The sequence below is a fragment of the Erythranthe guttata genome, chromosome 13 (assembly GCF_056151865.1).
Source record: "Erythranthe guttata isolate IM_541 chromosome 13, IM_541, whole genome shotgun sequence".
NCBI lineage: Eukaryota > Viridiplantae > Streptophyta > Magnoliopsida > Lamiales > Phrymaceae > Erythranthe > Erythranthe guttata.
In genome coordinates this window covers 437,668-456,976 of record NC_142545.1, presented here as the reverse complement: position 1 = coordinate 456,976, position 19,309 = coordinate 437,668, and the positions used below count along the sequence as shown (strand labels likewise).

Sequence of the window (19,309 nt, the reverse complement as noted above, 5' to 3'; positions counted from 1 at the left end):
CTCGATTTTTTATCGTGTTTTTTGGAGTTAATTCGGAAGCAAGTCAATGAACAAATCGATGAAGTCAAACATAGGTGGAAACGCAAGGAAGAGGGACCAAATTGACTTGAACCTTGAGGACAAGGTTCATTTCAAGAGGGGTGGTTTGATACGATATATTAATATATATCGTTTAATTATTAGATAGTTAGTATTTTTATTATTAATTAATTAGAATAGTTTGTTTAGGTTTATTATATACATAGCCGTGTGTTTAGGTTAGGATAGATATTTAGTATTTTATTAGTATAGGTAATTATGTTTTCTAGTTAAATTAGGATTCTAGGGTTTTATTCTCTTTAAATGGTCGTATTGTGCTAGGGTTTTGATTATGAAGAGAAAAATATTAAAGAATAGATCTTACGTTTCGTAGGAAATATTTATGATACTCAAGAGATCGCATCAGTTAAATTATTAAAAAATTCTCGTTTTTTGAAATTTACAATCACCCATTAATTATGAATCATTTTATACGTCCATTATTACAGGGTAAAATTTAACCGAATGTTTTAGATTCCGTGGAATAACTACTTTGTATTCGTTTTATGCAAAAAGACAGTTTAAGATGCTCACAATCTGATATTTACAAACCAAGAGTCTTATGATTATCTTATTTTCAAAATATGGTGTTCGAAGGGGTAAAACGGGTACAAACCAGATAATATTCCATATAACCTATAAGATTATGTGGAATATTCTCTAGTTTGTATCCGTTTTATAGACAAAGACAGTTTTCAGTTTCAGATACACACAATACACATCTTATGATCATACTTGTTTCAGAGAATATTTCACATGAACTACAAGATTGTTAATTTTGACATCGTGAAATGAACGTGTAAGATGATTCATAGTTGAGAGGGTGACTGTTATTACCAAAAAATAAGGGTTCTTTTTTCGTAATTTAACGTGGAAGATTCCGTTAAATTTGATACAGTGAAAATTAATGTGTAAAATATTCATAGTTGAGAGGATAATCGTAATTACCAGAAAATAGAGTTTTCTTTCGTAATTCGACCTTACCTCGTAAAGCTGCCGTAATTTACCTAAGATTATTGGACCAAATGGAAAGCCCAAGGTAATCTTGCTCCTCACTCCTTCCTTTTTCCTATGAATATATATATCCAAAAAACACAGTAAAATTTTATCCTTAGCATACAAATCCAAACAAATACAAATACCCATTTCCCGAATCGGATCCACAACCGCTCCGCCATTGCTAGGTTTGGGATCGACCTCTCTTCATTGCGATTCCTTTAATTAAATCGGTGCTCTATTTAATTTCATTTGGGTTACTACAAATTCCTAATTTGATTTGCTTACTCTTCGAATATTTATCTAGAAATCAAGCGTTTTATTTTGAATCAGAAACGAAGTCCGTATTAGGTTTCCGATGAACCCCTTGGGCCTTGTGGATTTTCGATTGTCAATTTCTGTTTTAAGTTGAATTGATGTATATATATATATATGTATTGTTTTCAGTTTGATTGGTTTTGCCTTCTTGTTTAATCATGGTTGTTGCATGTAAATTTACTGATTATGGATATTATATGTTAATTTAGTCCCTGACAATTGGTTTTACTTTGTTTGATGTGATAAGTTTGCTAGTTTGGTTTAATATTTGGATGATAGCTATGTTTGTGTTTATGCTACTTTGTCTTTGCGTCGAAATATCGGGCATTTAGCTGCTAATGCAGGATCTCGGGCGATTATGCTTCTAGTTAAAAATATTTACAGTTAGTCGCTATAGTATATGAAAAAGCATTACAGTTAGTCGCGACGACATTGTTGTCTCGTTATATTTCATCAACGGAATCTTGAGGGCAAATTACGATTTCCCCATTATATTTTTGGGTGACCTTACCGTTAAAAATTAGCAGATGCAATCTGTAAGTTGGACACATAAATGCGAAGAGGGGGAACTTGTAATGCTAAAATCAATTTGATTAAAAACCGTACGTTTATACTTTATTATTCGGTTTTTTATTTCTGTGTCAAACCTGATGGGGTTATTGTAATTGAGCCATAGAAAATCTTCCGTGTAGCAGTAGAGATTCTCATTTAATGGAATAGTAGCATAGTGTTTTAGGAGAACTAACTGGTTTATTTTCTGTGTTTCTTACTCCAAAGATATATGTCTACTTTATTCTCCCTGCATTAGTAACACACACTCGTTTTTTCTTTACAGAATATATACTATACGGGATTTATCAAATATTTGCCAGAGAAAGATCCTGGCTCTTTACGCTTTTAATATATGGGCTGAAGTGCACTTTTCATGGGAGGTATAGAGGATGATGAACCACTGTCAAAACGTGTGAAAGTTTTGTCAGGAGAATCGGTAGATCTTTCCAACGGTTTATCTCTTAACGAGGGTAGTTTCTCATTGAGGGACTCGATGGCTCGTCTGTTATCATCTCAAGGGGATAATGAGGCCATTGGTTCAAAAGGTGTCATAAAGAAAGTCGAACTTGTTCGAATTATAACCGAGGCATTGTATTCTCTTGGCTATTCCGAGACAGGGGCTCGTCTAGAGGAGGAGTCGGGAATTCCATTGCACACCCCTGTAGTAGATATGTTTATGCGTCAGACTCTAGAAGGTCAATGGGATAAAAGTGTTTCAATGTTGCATAAAATTGGTCTAGATGAAGCAGTAATTAAGTCGGCATCGTTTATAATACTGGAGCAGAAATTCCTTGAACTTTTGGAGGGAGAAAAAGTCATGGATGCTTTGAAGACTCTGAGGACCGAGATTATTCCTCTTTCGATAAATGACGAGAGAGTTCGAGTTCTTTCTTCATATATTATATCTCCCTTGAAGAATTTATTTGATGTATCTCACGGTAAAGAGTCGATATTCAGGTCTCGTAAAAAGTTGCTGGAGGAATTGCAAAAGTTGCTTCCTCCAACTGTGATGATTCCAGAAGAAAGATTGGTGCATCTTGTTGAACAGGCGGTTCTCTTGCAAAAGGATGCCTGTAAGTTTCACAATTCCTCGGTTGGAAAACTGTCACTGCTTGCCGATCACAAGTGTGGAGGAGGTGATATTCCTTCTCAGACGTTGCAGGTAATGCTACTTTTTTGTTGTTTGTAGTTATTGGAGAGAAACTTAACTGCTTATCGGTAACAACATAGTGGTAAAACAACATGGTCTTTCGATATACTTTTGAGTTCTGATACATATAAATGCGATCTTTTATTTCCATTTTCTTCTTTAAGTTTAGTCAGGATTTCTACTACGAACATTTATGACATCTTCTGTTGGTTTTTGAACCCGACAGATACTTGAAGAACACAATGATGAAGTCTGGTTCTTGCAATTTTCACACAATGGGAAATACTTGGCATCATCATCTGGTGATTGCCTTGTGATAGTATGGGAGGTAATACTGCCTTTCTTTCATATTATTTATTAATTGGTTTAAGTTTCATTTAGTGTCCAAGGATTAATCATTTTATGTACAGCTGTCAACCTCTGAATACCAATATATCTTTGGTCCTTTGATTCAATTTTTGATACTATTATTTTTAACTATTTCACGTTGAACTAGTTTCCACAACACATTGCAAATATTCGACTGGTCATTTTGTTATGATGTGTCAGGTGTCTGTTCAAGCTAGATAAATTCCTCTATCTCTGTAGTCCTTTTTTCTTTCTTTGAGATTGGCTCCCTCTAAATTACAGTCATTTTCTTTGGAACTCGCTGGTAAATCCTTTTAGAAGTCAAGCTCCATGCTCCCTGTAATGTTTGTTTCTCAAGAACATACTGAAACGCAAAGCACGGATAGGCTTTGTTAGGCTTGTATATTTTCTAATGGTCTTGTTTCTTTAGTGATATTCTTTAGTTCAGATTTGATATTGAGTTCAATAGCAATTTGTTTTCGCTGGGAGGCATGAATTGTGAACATAAATTTTAACCTTAAATATCTTCTGGAACTAAACAAGAGCATGTCCATCACTGGATGCATCTACCTCAACTTCGAATCCTGCGAATTATAGTTCAACCATCTAAAATTTAACTTGAATTCTTGATATTATAAAATAATATTTCCGGGCCGAGCCGGAAAATTATTGGGTTTGCCAAACATCAAACAAAGTCCAATTATTTCATTAATCATGGCTAATCTCCCCAACAAAACGGGGCCTTGGAGTTTAATCTAGTTCGAGTCGCACAAACTTTCTTTGTAGTCCTGTTCTGGTTAGAAAAAGAACAAGCTAAAGGATAAAAGAACTCAAAATTTGTAGAAGACATACTTTAAGGTATGTTGCGTATGGAAGTAAATATGTCAAAGTCTTGGAACGATTGCTCAAACTTATGCTATATTGCCCCGCTATTTGATCATAGGTATGCTATTGCCATGATTTTTTGTCTTTGATTGTGTCAGTGATGGTCGTTTTGCTTTTCTTAGGTCATGGCTGATGGCCAAGTTTCTTTAAAACATAAATTATCCGGTCACCAAAAACCCGTCTCCTATATTTCATGGAGCCCCGATAACGATCAACTTCTAACATGTGGAGTAGAGGAAGCAATTAGACGATGGGATATTGCCTCCGGTGAATGCTTACATACATACGAAAAAAGAGGTCTCGGTCTTGTCTCTTGCACGTGGGCTCCGGATGGTAAGAGTATATTCTCTGGCGTTTCCGATAAAAGTATCAGCATGTGGGATCTCGAAGGTAAAGAGTTAAAATGTTGGAGAGGGCAGAAAACTACTATGATTGCAGATATAGGTATGACTGCAGATGGGAAAGAGCTTGTAACAGTTTGTAAAGAAACCGTCATACTGTTGTTTGGATGGGAAACGGAATCCGAGAAAACTATTGTGGAGGATCATCCGATTATTTCGTTTGCGCTTTCGGAAGACAAGAAGTTTTTGCTTGTTAGCTTATTGAATGGAGAACTTCACATTTGGAACATAGATGGCTGCACTAGGCTGGTAGCTAAGTACAAAGGTCACAAACGTACTCGGTTTGTTGTGAGGTCTTGTTTTGGTGGATTGGAGCAAGCGTTTATCGCCAGTGGAAGTGAAGACTCACAGGTAATATAAATTATTTTCCTTATAAACCAAACGGAGCCTTGGTTTTCGGTTTACATTTGTTAATGATTTTTCGACGATATTTGTTGTAGGTTTATATATGGCACAGGCTATCGAAGGAGCTGATATTGACTCTAGCCGGACATACTGCAGCTGTGAACTGCGTTAGCTGGAATCCCGCAAATCCGTATATGCTGGCTTCTGCAAGTGACGACCGTACGATACGTATTTGGGGATTAAACCAGGTAAATATGAACTGCAGTCGGGGGCAGAATAGTCATAACAATAATAATAATAATGGTGTCAACTACTGCAATGGGGGAGGAGGGACTTGAAGCTGGAAGGAAAATGCTCAATTCTTTTTAGCCTTTTGCTTTTATGTAAATTCTTTTTAACTTTTATTATGGTAATAATCCAACATTTGTTTGGAGCTCTAGGATTATGGATTTTAATTCACTTTGATGATATTATTCTCTACTTTCTTTGTTTCTTTAATATATTAGTATTTTCGGGTTTTTTTTATTTGTCGAATTTTTATTTGTTGTTTAATTAGTTGAATATATATTCGTGAAATGAAGAAAAAATAAATAACAATTCTCACATAAATTCCCTACTAAAACATGGTACAAATTAGAGGATTATGCACGGTGAGTTAGATGTTACATTTGATTATTTACGACAGTGAATTTGAATCGTAGATTTAATAACAAAAGTACCCATTAAGCAAATATGTACATGGACTTGTGTGATTATTTTGAATCCACTTATGTAAATGTAGTATAGATAAAGTTTATTTTGAATCCACTTATGTAAATGTAATATAGATAAAGTTTATTTAGAATCCACTTATGTAAATGTAATATAGATAAAGTTTATTTTGAATCCACTTATGTAAATGTAATATAGATAGTCTTGCTCTTCATAATCAGGCGTAACATTTAATTTCTCATTAGTCAAATGACTAGTATCAATTAAAAAATTATACACGATTTGATTATCACTTATGTAAATAATCAAGTGTAACATTTAATTTCGCATTAGTCAAATAACCAGTATCAATTAAAAAATTATACACGACTTGATTATCAAAATATACTAATTTAAAAAAAAAAATTAGTATTAGTATGAAATTTTGTAATCCCCACCTTTCTTTTTTCTTATAATAATATGGATATACATATAATAATTAGTAATTAAAATTACCAATTTGAATTTAATTTATAGATACAAAATATAAAAAGAAAAAAGAAAAAAAAAAAACATGAACCCCTAATTTTGAGAAGAAGAGAAAACCGCCGTATATTATTAGTGAGAGAAATAATTGAAAGGAAAAACCCAAACCAAGCCCTCTCTCTCTCTCTCTCTCTCTTCTTTCTCTCTCTAAAATTCAGGTTTTCCCTGTCTCCATCGCTTTGCAGCCCTCTGCTCTAAAAACTCTGCTACGAATTGGGGAAAAAAAAACCCTATCAGAAATCAGAGAGAAGAGCGTCGAACTTTCAGTTCGAACACCGACTCACAAAACTGGAGGAAAGCAAAAAAAGTAAAAAGAGAAAAAGAATGGCTCCAGGTAAAGGAAAAGGAAAATACGGCGGCAAAAAGAAGCAGAAGAATGAGGGAAACAACTCAGGGGAGAAGCATAAGCATGGCGGAAAAAATCGACAGCAGAGCAAAAGTAATTCTGAAGCCACTCGCATTCGAGTTTCTCAGATTCTCGAGCAATTTCGCAATTCCAAGGACGAGGGTTAGTGATAAATCCGATTGCAAAAAAAATAAATTAGGGTTTGTGCTGTATGTTGTATTTAGCTAAACAATAGTGTACTCAAATATGACATCGGGAATTTAAAAAATTGCTTTTTTTTTTTTCTCGGCACTTCACTGTTATTCTGTATAAACAAAGATTTGACCTGCAAATTTCTGTGTGCAGTGCACACATTTGAAAGTTTTCTGCCAAGGGATGAGCGAGCTATTGTGCACATGCTAAGCAGTAAAATGGGCATGAAGTCGAAAAGTTCTGGGTAAGTTTTGAATCGGAAGTTAACTATGTAATTCGGTTATTACGAGGCGATTTTATAAATTTTCTAATTACCGGCGCTTTTTTTTTAGGGTGGGACAAAAGCGACGAATTTCTGTAACCAAGATAAAAAGTGCAGTAGAACCTGTAAAAGGGAAGGAAAACCTCGTTTCTTTTAAATTTTCGGAAGACTCGAAGGCTGTATTACAGGATTTATTTTCTCGATACCCGCCCGATGAAGTGGAAATGGCGGAGAAGAAAGTCGAAGAAAGTAGTGGACGATCTAGTGCGGTATTAGCAATAGGAGATGATATGTTCTGCAAACCTGTAATGACCGAGTCTGAAATTGCAAGCAAGGTGGAATCACTTGCTTCAAAAATGGAGAAGGGTCAATTGATCAAGGTCCGAACTTTTTTTTTTTTTTTAATTTTTGTTTGCTACTTACATTTACGATGTGGAACTGTGATAGTTATGCAAGTAATCGTGGTCCCGTACTGCAGATAGCAGAGACTAGGTCGAGGCTTCCAATTGCATCTTTCAAGGATAATATTACTTCTACAATAGAATCTAATCAGGTAGTTCTTGTTTAAATTCAATTATATGCACATTTTGATATTCACGTATAGCTCACCATTTTTTGTATCTAATTTGCAATTTGTACCTTGTATCAGTTGACTCTTACTGATTATTGCTTATTTGTCTCGCCAAAATAGGTTGTGCTCGTATGCGGTGAAACCGGCTGTGGGAAAACGACACAGGTGTTTATTTCTGCACCCTTCGTCTGTTCTGTTCTGTTAGCTATATTTGTGTACTATTTGAACCGAAGGGTAAAAATGTATTTTGAGATCATATAAGAATATTCATAGTAACTGTATCATGTTATTTGCTCTTAGAATGAAAACTTGAAACGTCTTCGTACACACTCCTCGTTTATCTTCTGATTTCTGCAATGTTAAGCTTATTTTTTCCTGATCCCCTCCGAATAATTCTGAATAGTGTTTAAATTTTTTTTCGGTCTGAAATAAATCTCTTAATATTTTGGTTTGATTGTATTTCTTTAATTAATGTATATATAATTTATATCATCATACACGTAATTCAGGTCCCACAATTTATTCTGGATCATGCATGGAGTAAAGGACAGCTATGTAAAATAGTTTGTACTCAGCCTAGGCGAATCTCTGCCACATCAGGTACTAAATCTGGCTACGTTTTGATTATGTATATTATATTGATTTTATCGTGTTTATTTATCTTCAAATGTGAGTAAATGCCTATACTCCATGTCTCAAGTGCAGTGGCTGAAAGAATTGCTTCAGAAAGAGCTGAATATATAGGCGATTCTGTTGGATACAAGGTACTGCATGATCCAATAATTAGCGTTATGGCTAGTTATGATTTTTTCATCGTTTTCCTAATAAAAAAATCCATCTAAAGTTTGTAGTTCTAAAATTACATGTCAGCATTTCTATACTTTTCTAGGCCTTATGATTTTGCATCAATATTATTGTTAATGGTTATTAGTACTACATTGTTTTGAATGATTCACCGTTTATGTGAAGTACTTTCGTTTATTTTGTGAATATTAGCTATGCACATTAAACTTAATATCACGACGATTTATTTACTGAAAAATGCTAGATTCGGCTGGAGACCAAAGGTGGGAGGAATTCGTCTCTCGTGTTCTGCACGAATGGGGTTCTGTTGAGGCTTCTAGTTGAGAAAGGAAGTACCAAAAAGAAGACAAAATCTTCCAAAAAAAAGAAGCCAAATGCCCTCTCGGAGATAACTCACATAGTTGTGGTATGGCTGTCTTTTTTCACATACATTTATTGACAAAAAAAAGTTTCAGTTAGTATTTTATCATCCGGAGATTTTGTTTTGTTACTGTCCTGTTAGAGGGGAAATAAACTATATGTATATATTTTTTTTTAATTCTGATTGACTCTCTTTCACATTCTTCTTCGTCGCCTCAGAACAAATTTCTAGTTTTTGCATTCCCTATGTTGGCTATGGGATGAGAGTTCTTGGTTGCTTTCAGTTATGACAAAACGATATAATATATTTTTTCATGATTATTCCTTTCTCCTAATCCAATTGCGACCGTTAGTGTATTTTGAATCCCACATTTTCTTGTTACTTTCTTAATGGTCTGTGCCTGACAAACTTGTTTTCACTTTAGGATGAAATTCACGAAAGGGACCGCTTCTCTGATTTCATGCTGGCAATACTCAGGTGCCTTTTCTATGACAACATTTTCTGAAAGTACATACATCTGATTTTTTTATTACACATCACGCCTTTTTAATTTTTTTAGTATATTTATTTATATAATGTGCAAATTCATGCAATTTTTGCATTTTTAAATTATGGCTAAAATTTCTGCTGAATTCGTTGGTGTTTTTTCTTCAGAGACATGCTTCCGTCTTATCCCTCTGTGCGTCTGGTTAGTATAATTATAATCCTTACCTTTTTTTTTTTTTTAAAATGTACATTTTCCGAAGATTTTGAATGTTTTCTTGATACAGCAAATTTGATGGTAGTTGATTTTGACCAGGTATTAATGAGTGCCACAATCGATGCAGATAGATTTTCAAATTACTTTGGTGGCTGCCCTGTTATTCAAGTACCAGGCTTTACCTATCCCGTAGGTTTCTTCGCTCCCGGTTTATGTGTTTTTTAATATCTCTCTTTGTAAGTTTAGTATATCATTTCAAGAAATTTGTATTTTCTTTTTCCAGGTAAAATCATTCTACCTGGAAGATGTACTATCAATATTGAGATTAGACATAAAAAAAAATGAAAGTGCGAAGCAAACTAAAACTAATGCCATCAAAACCTCTTCCTTAATCGAGGAATGTAGAGTTGCTCTCGACGAAGCTATCGACTTGGCTTTATCAAATGACGAATTTGACCCTCTCGTCGAGTTAATATCTCAAACAGAGGACCGAAAGGCCTTTAATTACCAGCATTCGAAAACCGGAATAACACCACTAATGGTATTTGCCCGAAAAGGAAGAGTCAGTGATATTTGCATGCTTCTCTCTCTCGGTGTAGACTGTAATTTACGATGCAACGAAGGAAAAACCGCTTACACATACGCTGCACAAGCGAATCAAATAGAAGCTGCCGATATTATCAATAAGCATGATGAGAAGGAATTTACATTCTCCGAGGAGGATCATAAATTAATCGATGAATACTTATCGAAAGTCGACCCTGAACTAGTCGATATTGTGCTTATCGAACAGCTACTGAGGAAAATATGTGACGACTCCATGGATGGAGCTATTCTTGTTTTCCTTCCTGGCTGGGATGATATAAATAAAACGAAAGATAGATTATTAGCTAGCCCTTTCTTTAACAATTCGTCTAAATTCGCTGTCTTTGCCCTTCATTCTATGGTTCCATCAGTGGAGCAAAAGAAAGTATTCAAACGCCCAGCTATTGGATGCCGCAAGATTATTCTTTCCACTAACATTGCAGAGACTTCTATTACTATTGATGATGTTGTGTACGTTATAGACAGTGGGCGGATGAAGGAAAAGAATTACGACCCTTATAACAACGTGTCCACTCTTCAGTCTTCTTGGATTTCGAAAGCAAGTATGAAGCAAAGAGAGGGTCGTGCGGGAAGGTGCCAACCGGGTATTTGTTATCATCTTTATACGAAACTCCGGGCAGATTCACTGCCCGATTTTCAAGTTCCCGAGATTAAGAGAATGCCGATTGAAGAACTATGCCTGCAGGTATTTCGTCATCATCTTCTCTCCCCCCCCCCCCCCCCCCCCCCCCCCCCTCCTTATCAGTTGTTTAGAGTCTATTGCATTTAGTACCCATGCATTATATTGAATTGCTAAAAAAAGGTCCCCATGTTATTATAATAGCGACAATCCCCCTATAATGCCTTTATTTTAGCATACAACCCCCTAAATGGTGAGGTCTTCGGGGGTAGTTTCTAAAAAACTAAAAAGTTGCATTATAGAGGGTTTTGCTAATATTAATAAAATGATTTTTTTTTTGATAATTAGAGTAAACAGAGGGTTGCTGAATGCAAAAATCCTCCTATAATGCATTTATTTAAACATACAATCCCTTAAATGGTGAGGTTTTAGCTTTTAGGGGGTAGTTTGCAAAAATAAGTTGAATTATAGCGGTGTTTGTTTGCTAATAGTAATAACACGAGGACTTGCTTGACAATTATAGCACTGGGGGTGCTGAATGCAATAAACCCCAATTATTTGTGGAAAAAAATGTGTAATGCTGCTTTTGTTTGATCGACACAGGCAAAGCTTATCGATCCATCTTGCAAAATTGAAACTTTCTTGAACAAGCTGCTGGACCCACCCATAATTGAGACATTACAAAACGCAATCACCGTTCTTCAAGACATAGGCGCACTGACCCCCGAGGAGAAACTCACACTACTCGGTGAGAAGTTCGGATCTCTGCCTACCCATCCAGTAACGAGCAAGATGCTGTTTCTCGCGATACTATTGAACTGCCTGGGCCCCGCTTTGACTCTAGCCTGTGCTTCCGAATATAGAGACCCATTCATCATACCCATGCTACCCGAACAAAGAAAGAAAGCCGATACTGCAATATCTGAGCTGGCTTCGTTTTACGGTGGGCATGGCGACCAATTATCTGTCGTGGCGGCTTTCGAGTGTTGGGAAATGGCTAAGTCAAAAGGCGAAGAAGCTCGTTTTTGTTCGCAGTACTTCATTTCTTCGGGCACTATGGTTATGCTATCGGGTATGAGAAAGCAGCTCGAAAGGGAGCTCTTTAGGAATGGGTTTTTGCCAAAGGATTCGTCTCGTTTTAGTAGTAATGCGCGTGAGCCTGGGATATTGCATGCTGTGCTTGTTGGGGGTTTGTATCCAATGGTGGGGAGGGTGATTTCAAAGGGTAAGAAGTTTGTTGTGGAGACTTCGGATGGGAATAAGGTTAGGTTGCACCCTCATTCGGTCAATTCGAGGCTGTTGTTCAAGAATTGTACTAGTCAGCCTTTTGTTATGTTTGATGAGATCACTCGTGGAGATGCTGGGCTTTACATTAGGAAATCTAATGTTGTGGGCTCGCTTCCGCTTTTGTTGTTAGCCAATGAGATGGTAGTTGCTCCGACATGTGAAAATGATGGTGATGGGAATGGGAATGGTGGTGGTGATGGGAATGGAAAAGGTGACGTGGATGGTGATGGGAATGGGAAAGGTGGCGTGGATGGTGATGGGAATGGGAAAGGTGACGTGGATGGTGATGGGAAAGGGAATGGTGATGGGGATGGGAATGGGGATGGTGATGGGGATAGTGATGGTGATAATAGCAACTGTGAAGATGATGATGGTAGTGATGAGGATGAAGAAGAGATTACCGATTTGTCGGAATCGAAGCAAGGGGAGAAAATAATGTCTTCGCCGGAAAATGATGTTAAGGCTGTCATTGATCGGTGGCTACCTTTTGGGTGCAAAGCGCTCGATGTTGCTCAAATTTACTGTCTGAGGGAGAGGCTATCAGCGGCAATTTTGTATAAAGTAATTCTTCGTCTTCATATCTCCTTTTTCTTTTTCCCTTTAAATTAGTCTAGGAGTGAATTGCAAAAAACTCCCGTTATGTTTTCTCGAATTGCTAAAAAGAAAACGTGTCTTGTTATTTTTATTAGTGTAAATCCCCATATTCGTTTGACTTTTGACTTTCAATATTACGGGGGTTTATGTTGTGATAAAAACAGCGGACGGTTTTTTTTTTTTTTTTTTTTTTTTTTTTTTTTTTTTTAACAATTAGAGTAAATACAAGGGTGTCGAATATGTAAAAAAACAGGGTAAATCTTGATTTTTTTTTTCTTTTCTTTTTAGGTGACACATTCGAATGAAGAACTTCCGGAACATTTGGAGGCGTCTGTATACGCAATCGCAAGTATATTAGCGAATGATGGAATGAGCGGTGTCTCTTTGCCAACTGAGCCAGTGGACTCTCTCACTACAAGTGTCGGTGATGCTGATATTGGAGGAGATGCCAAGAAAACCACCGCTACAACTAAAGAGCTGCCCAAAAGTTATCTCAAGTCTTTAATGTATCGCGGTAGGCCCCACAACAACAGCCCGGCTCCGCCACCTCAGCAAAACTACCCGGCTCCGCCACATCAGCAAAACTACCCGGCTCCGCCACGTCAGCAAAACTACCCGGCTCCACCACGTCAACAAAACTACCCGCCACAGTATCATCAGTACAGACAACCTGTAAGTCGCTTCCACACGCCTCCCTCGGAAAGTTACCCTGTGACTGCGCACGGAATAGCACAAGAACGGGGAATCTTTCCAAAACGACGACGTGGACAACACTGGTAATGGTCTTAGATGAATCTTTTTTTTTTCTTTTTTTCTTTTTTCTAATTTAATTTTCCCTCAAGACTATATTATTCGTGTTATAGTTTTTAATATATAATCTTATAATCTTTAACGATTATGAAATCTATTTCCCTTGGGTGAAGACTATCGATTGTCGACAAATAGGGGGGCTGTGCTTTTGGTTCTTTAGTGCATAATTGATTTATGCATTATTAGTATTTTGAGATTTTTGGGTTCGGTTTTGGTTCCGTATATAGGATATATATGCGGTTCGTCATTTATACAGTTTATGTACGTTGTATGATTATTTCGTTTTCGTCGATGAACATGGATTATTTATAATACAATGGACATCAATTCTGCTGGATAATCTTGTGCCAAAAAACCATTGTTTGGGAGGTGGTTTATAATTTTATTTAATTACTTTGAAAGCTATAAATGTTTTTAGGGTAAATTCCACTTTACCCCCTTTACTCTGCCCAAGAACCACTTTACCCCCTCGTACTCTTAATTTCATCGATTTAACCCCTTGTACTTGTATAATTTTCCAATACAACCCTCTTCGTCAACTTTTTTCGATTTTGACTCTGACGCCATTTGGTCAAGAGTCAAAATATTGACGTAAATATTGAATTTTTTCGATTTTGACTCTCGAGATTAGAAAAGAGATAGTTTCACACATTCATATATTTTTTTCTTTGCACTGGGTGGAATCGATCAATTTTTGGGTCTTGATTTTTACTAAGTTAGGGGTTCAATTTGGGGATATCTTGGAAGGGGAAGTGGTGGGAGAAGAAGAAATGACAATATTGACGGAGGAGAAACGACGCGTTATAGGCAGTGGCAATTTTGTAATTTACAGAGTTGACCAAATGGCGTTATAGTCAAAATTGACAAAAATTGAAGGAAATGGCTGTATTGGGAAATTGTACAAGTACAAGAGGGTAAATCGATAAAATTGAGAGTACGAGGGGTAAAGTGACTCTCAGGCAGAGTACGAGGGGTAAAGTGGAATTTACCCATGTTTTTATTATTAGTTACATTATTAGCTTGAGCACACTATAGTATTTAATAGAATTTATATGCATTAATTATTGAATTACATAATTGCCCTATGGAAGAGTGTAGGTATATGTTACTATTAAGTCATTAACATCCTTATTTATAGCATCCATCTAATCTCTCTTGGTCCCTATTTACATTATATGTTCAATTATTTTTCTATATATATAATGTGTGTGTGAGTGAACTTTAATACAAGTATATATACAAAATAATGAAATAATATTCCTCTTAAAATCGTAATTATAAGTTTCGTATTCGAGATCATGCTAACTTGGCTTGTATAAGAATAATTTTATAGAGGCAATAGTATCTTCACTTTTCGATAAGAAAAGTACCCAAATCGAACATTTTTCCTTCTTCTACCCCCGAGAGGCATTTTCTTGAATATTCTTATTAATAATAATTTAGTTATTCAGTATCTATATTTTTACTAAATAGAAAATGGAGTCAAATATTTCCAACTCTTTCTCTAAAATATTAGTCTTTGTCTATATTGATTATATTATTCCAAGAAGAAAGATTATTCTTCTTTTGATGCCATAACTTTTTTTATTCATCAAATTATGTTACCCCTTTTATTATTATTATTATTAAAAACAATTCTTGACATAATCAATTATATCATGGCACTTGGTTGATGTTCATTGGTCCAAGTGACCAATTAAATAAAGTAGTAATTAATTAAAATAATAGTGCCCACTTGTCTTTTTTTTTTTTTTTAAATAATTAATCTTAGACAAGGTCCAGTGTCTCGAGATCAGTAATACTACTTTAAAATACTGATTAAACTAATCAATTAATTATTACACTCTAATCTATGATTTATTAAACTAATGGGTCCATGTGTGAAGGCATCATATAGCACGAAATGCCCATTATAATGAGTTGGATCTAACCCAAGGGTAGTTCCGGAAATTGCATCTAAAAAAAGATGAGTATGAATTTTGTTTTTAAGATTCAATTCAAATTATACTGAAAGATTTGTTGAATGTTTTTCAAACTTTTTAGCACGAAAACTTTAATTTCTCAACGTATCCGTGTTCCGTATACGAGGACACCTGCCGGAAATCTTATGGGTCAATTTGCAATTTCTAAAAAATTAAAAACATATTTGAATAATTGATAATACTCAACTATAATATTCAATTGGCAATTGATAGTTGATAATGATTATGGAAATATATATATATATATATATATATATATATATATATATATATATATATATAAGATCTTCTTATATACTTATTTACATAATATATTTATAAATATACCTATATACTTTTAATATTTACATATTTCCTCAAATTCCTGTATCTCTATTTTTGCCGTTTTGCCTGTGTCCATTTTTCCATATCCGTGCTACATAGATTTTAAATGATAATGTATCATATAGTAGATTATGAATTACTATAAATTATTGACAATTCTTCCATAACTCCATTTTTAACTAGTTATGATAAATTCCCCAAAATACCCCTAGATTCAATATTTTTTTCTTCAACAAATCAAATCTTCTCAAATTCTCCTCCTTTTCCCATATTATACGCAACCCCTCTTAATAATATCAACTTCCACTTTCAACCCATTATATTACATACTCCATGCTGCCAAGTACTCCTCCTCCGCCGCCGCCGCCCGACCACCACCACCACCCGAAGAAACCCAAAGAACTCAGAACCACCCTCCACTCCGTCAAATCCCACATCTCCGCCCACCACTGTGCATGGCTCTCCGCCACCGTCCTCCTACAGCTCCTAATCATCCTCTTCCTCAGCCGCGCTTCTCCTCCGCCGCCTCCCCCCTCCGTCCACCACCACCACTTCGAATCCGCCGATGAAGATCGAACCTGCAAAAACGGACGGATATACGTCTACGATCTCCCCCCGATGCTCAACAAAGACCTCCTCGACAACTGCCACGACATAGACCCATGGAGCTCCCGCTGCACCGCCGTCTCCAACGGCGGATTCGGTCCTCCCGCCACCGGCCTCTCCGGCGTCGTTCCGGAGAACCTCACCCCCGCCTGGTACTGGACAGACATGTACGCCGCCGAGGTGATCTACCACGACCGTATGAACAGCTACAAGTGCAGAACCCTAGATCGGAGCCAAGCGGCGGCGTTCTACATCCCCTTCTACGCCGGACTCGCCGTCGGAAAATTCCTCTGGTTCAACTACACCTCCAAACACCGCGATTTCCACGCCGCCGAGATGCTGAACTGGGTCTCGAATCAGGACCCGTGGAAAAAGTCAAACGGGTCGGATCACTTCATCATGCTGGGTCGGTTAACGTGGGACTTCCGTCGACTAACGGACGATAACGGCGAGTGGGGCACCAAGTTCATCTACATGCCGTTAATGAAGAACGTCCTCCGTTTAGCCGTTGAGAAAAGTCAATGGGACGACTTGGAAATCAGCATACCTTACCCAACATCCTTCCACCCGAGATCCGAACCCGATATCCGCCAATGGCAAACCCTAATCCGAACCCGTAAACGATCGAGTCTTTTCACTTTTGTAGGGGCGACCCGGAAAAAAATCCGGAACGATTTCCGAGGTGTACTAATGAATTACTGCAAAAACGAGTCGGCCGCCTGTCGGTTAGTCGACTGCTCCGTCGCGCGCTGCTACGACGGGGCGCCGGCTATACTCGAGGCGTTTCTCGACTCGGATTTTTGCCTGCAGCCGAAAGGGGATGGGTTTACCCGCAGATCCGCTTTCGACTGCATGCTGGCGGGGTCAATCCCCGTCTTTTTCTGGAGGGGGAGCTTCGAGTATCAATACGAATGGCATTTGCCTCGCGACGCGTTGAGTTACTCCGTATTTATCGACCACGGAAGCGTTAGGAACGATACTTCGATCATTAGGAACGCGTTGGAGAAGTTTAGTAGAGAGGATATCGAGAGGATGAGAGAGAAAATCGTCGATTTCTTGCCGAGGTTGTTGTATTCTCGATCGAATACGGATTTAGGAAGCGTCGAAGACGCGTTCGATATAGCTATGGATGGTGTGTTGAGAAGGTTTAAGCAACAAAAAATGGACAAAATTAAAAGGTTAGATTAGATTTTTTTTGGACTTTTTTTTTAATTACAATTATAATTTTTTTGTAATGATATATCATATTGTTTTTCAATTCTTATATACTTCAATTTGTTGTATAGTTTTTCTTTGATCCATTTTGAAATAATACTTGATTAGATTTTTGTTTTTTGGATCTTTCATTTATGGATATACCAAATGTATTCTTCAAGCTTTTAATTATGAACTTTGAATAAAAAGTATCAACTTTTTTTTGCCTTTAATTTGTCAATTTTGGTTTTGAGTGCTTTATCTTCTTTATTCTTTTCTTGTTGTAAGAGGGTTCACTATTCACATAGTGGAGGAGTGTTTATTAAGTTTAAAATGTTTTTTTATTTTTATTTTTTTTTATTTTTTTATGTGTAGGGTCTTTTAGTAATTAAACAATTGACTTTTTTTAATTAATTATTTGTTACTATAATCTATATACATTTGATTGTGATGCATACATGTATGAAAAAGTTGGCTGCCTAAATTTGACTACTAAATTGAGATGATCAAAATTCAAAAGTCTTTCATCCATCCTTGATTAGTGGGACTAAATTCCATTTATTATTCGCATAAAATATAAAATATATAATAATAAGGGCAAATTACGGCCACCCTCATGAGGTATGACTAAATTACGAAAAAAAATCTCTTGTTTGGGTAATTACAGCTACACCCTTCTAAATATTTTTACATAATGTAATTTGGTTATTTATCGAACCATATCGTATATTGAATATTCAGTTCGGTAAACGGTATAAAATGTTGGCGTACCAAAATTTCGGTTCGATTTTACCGATTTAACATCCCTAAATTATCTCTAGAGGGATATTTTTGTAAGATAATACATAGTTGAGAGGGTGGCTGTAATTACCCAAATAGAAGGGGATTTTTTTCGTAATTTGACTATAACTCAGGGTTAACCATAATTTGCTCTAATAATATTGATGTTATAACTGTAATTGTGAGAAACAAATATTGGATCGAAAACCAAAATTTATATATATTCCAACTCATCCAATAAAGTTAGGAAAAATCAGATATCGAAATTTTGCAGAGTCGGAAATTCTCGAATTCGAATCGAGAATTCCGTTCCATTTCTTCCCTTAATTCAAAATTTATAAGCCATGTAAATAAGATACAATTTCTTTTAATATCTTCTATATTTAAAATTGAGTTGATCCTATAATTTTCTATAAGTAGTTGTATATATGAATGAAATAGTTGGGTATATTTGTCACCATCCCAATAATATATAGTGACAAAAACAAATAAAGTTGGGACCAAAAAGCCACACAAAGAAGACGAAATTGCCAGCTTATAAGAAAATAATAAAACGTGCACGTCGTAATCAATTATTATTATTAAGAAAATTAAATTAAGTGTTAATTAGTACAATAAATATTTAATATATTATCATTGAAAAAAAAAGTTAAATATTTTATCATTGACGAAAAAGTAAATAAAAAATTAAAAAGTTTGCTGGATCCATACTTCAAGGTTGTGTTTCTACATCGATGATTGTGTGTCTACGTGGCCGAAGCATAGCCAACGATCTGTTTTGTAAAGAAAATTAATAAATGGTACAATTTTTTAAAGGGGCTTACTATTCATAGTGTAATTTTTTTTCCGATTAAAGTGCAAAATAATTCATTTGTCAGAAATCCTATAACTTGTTTCCAAATTCTCTCAAACTTACGAATTTTTAAACTTACCAAATCGTCATTTTTTTCCGATAATATCAA

The 19,309-nt window shown here is 36.0% G+C and overlaps 3 protein-coding genes across 5 annotated transcripts; all 3 read left to right on the top strand.

The window, feature by feature from the left end:
- Nucleotides 1-1,038: 1,038 nt before the first annotated feature.
- On the top strand, nucleotides 1,039-5,598 carry LOC105951942 (WD repeat-containing protein 26 homolog). 3 transcript variants are annotated; one of them, XM_012975425.2, is made up of 5 exons: nucleotides 1,039-1,262; nucleotides 2,228-3,106; nucleotides 3,321-3,422; nucleotides 4,450-5,079; nucleotides 5,169-5,598. In XM_012975425.2, the coding sequence occupies exons 2-5, from the start codon at nucleotides 2,318-2,320 to the stop codon at nucleotides 5,409-5,411; spliced, it is 1,764 nt and encodes a 587-aa protein (XP_012830879.2). In that variant the 5' UTR covers nucleotides 1,039-1,262; nucleotides 2,228-2,317; the 3' UTR covers nucleotides 5,412-5,598. The 3 variants fall into 3 exon arrangements, with proteins under 3 accessions (XP_012830879.2, XP_012830880.2, XP_088668118.1); XM_012975426.2 differs by having other exon boundaries at nucleotides 1,133-1,307; XM_088811992.1 differs by lacking the exon at nucleotides 1,039-1,262 and adding an exon at nucleotides 1,334-1,425.
- Nucleotides 5,599-6,296: 698 nt separating this feature from the next.
- LOC105951939 (DExH-box ATP-dependent RNA helicase DExH6) lies at nucleotides 6,297-13,801 on the top strand. The gene is made up of 14 exons (XM_012975422.2): nucleotides 6,297-6,817; nucleotides 7,001-7,091; nucleotides 7,180-7,489; nucleotides 7,588-7,662; nucleotides 7,801-7,845; nucleotides 8,190-8,280; nucleotides 8,386-8,444; nucleotides 8,729-8,890; nucleotides 9,270-9,322; nucleotides 9,500-9,533; nucleotides 9,645-9,734; nucleotides 9,829-10,836; nucleotides 11,374-12,618; nucleotides 12,940-13,801. The coding sequence occupies exons 1-14, from the start codon at nucleotides 6,634-6,636 to the stop codon at nucleotides 13,429-13,431; spliced, it is 3,939 nt and encodes a 1,312-aa protein (XP_012830876.2). The 5' UTR covers nucleotides 6,297-6,633; the 3' UTR covers nucleotides 13,432-13,801.
- A 2,091-nt stretch (nucleotides 13,802-15,892) lies between these two features.
- On the top strand, nucleotides 15,893-17,800 carry LOC105951941 (xyloglucan galactosyltransferase XLT2). The gene has a single exon (XM_012975424.2). The coding sequence runs from the start codon at nucleotides 16,101-16,103 to the stop codon at nucleotides 17,559-17,561; it is 1,461 nt and encodes a 486-aa protein (XP_012830878.2). The 5' UTR covers nucleotides 15,893-16,100; the 3' UTR covers nucleotides 17,562-17,800.
- Nucleotides 17,801-19,309: the final 1,509 nt, after the last annotated feature.

Bases quoted from the DNA above. Each gene is read 5' to 3' on its own strand.
- LOC105951942 (XM_012975425.2), top strand. From the start codon at position 2,318: ATGGGAGGTATAGAGGATGATGAACCACTGTCAAAACGTGTGAAAGTT. The intron at 3,107-3,320 runs GTAATGCTACTT...TGAACCCGACAG, and splicing joins TTCCTTCTCAGACGTTGCAG to ATACTTGAAGAACACAATGA. The intron at 5,080-5,168 runs GTAATATAAATT...TATTTGTTGTAG, and splicing joins GTGGAAGTGAAGACTCACAG to GTTTATATATGGCACAGGCT.
- LOC105951939 (XM_012975422.2), top strand. From the start codon at position 6,634: ATGGCTCCAGGTAAAGGAAAAGGAAAATACGGCGGCAAAAAGAAGCAG. The intron at 9,323-9,499 runs GTGCCTTTTCTA...TTTTTTCTTCAG, and splicing joins TTCATGCTGGCAATACTCAG to AGACATGCTTCCGTCTTATC. The intron at 10,837-11,373 runs GTATTTCGTCAT...TGATCGACACAG, and splicing joins TTGAAGAACTATGCCTGCAG to GCAAAGCTTATCGATCCATC.
- LOC105951941 (XM_012975424.2), top strand. From the start codon at position 16,101: ATGCTGCCAAGTACTCCTCCTCCGCCGCCGCCGCCCGACCACCACCAC.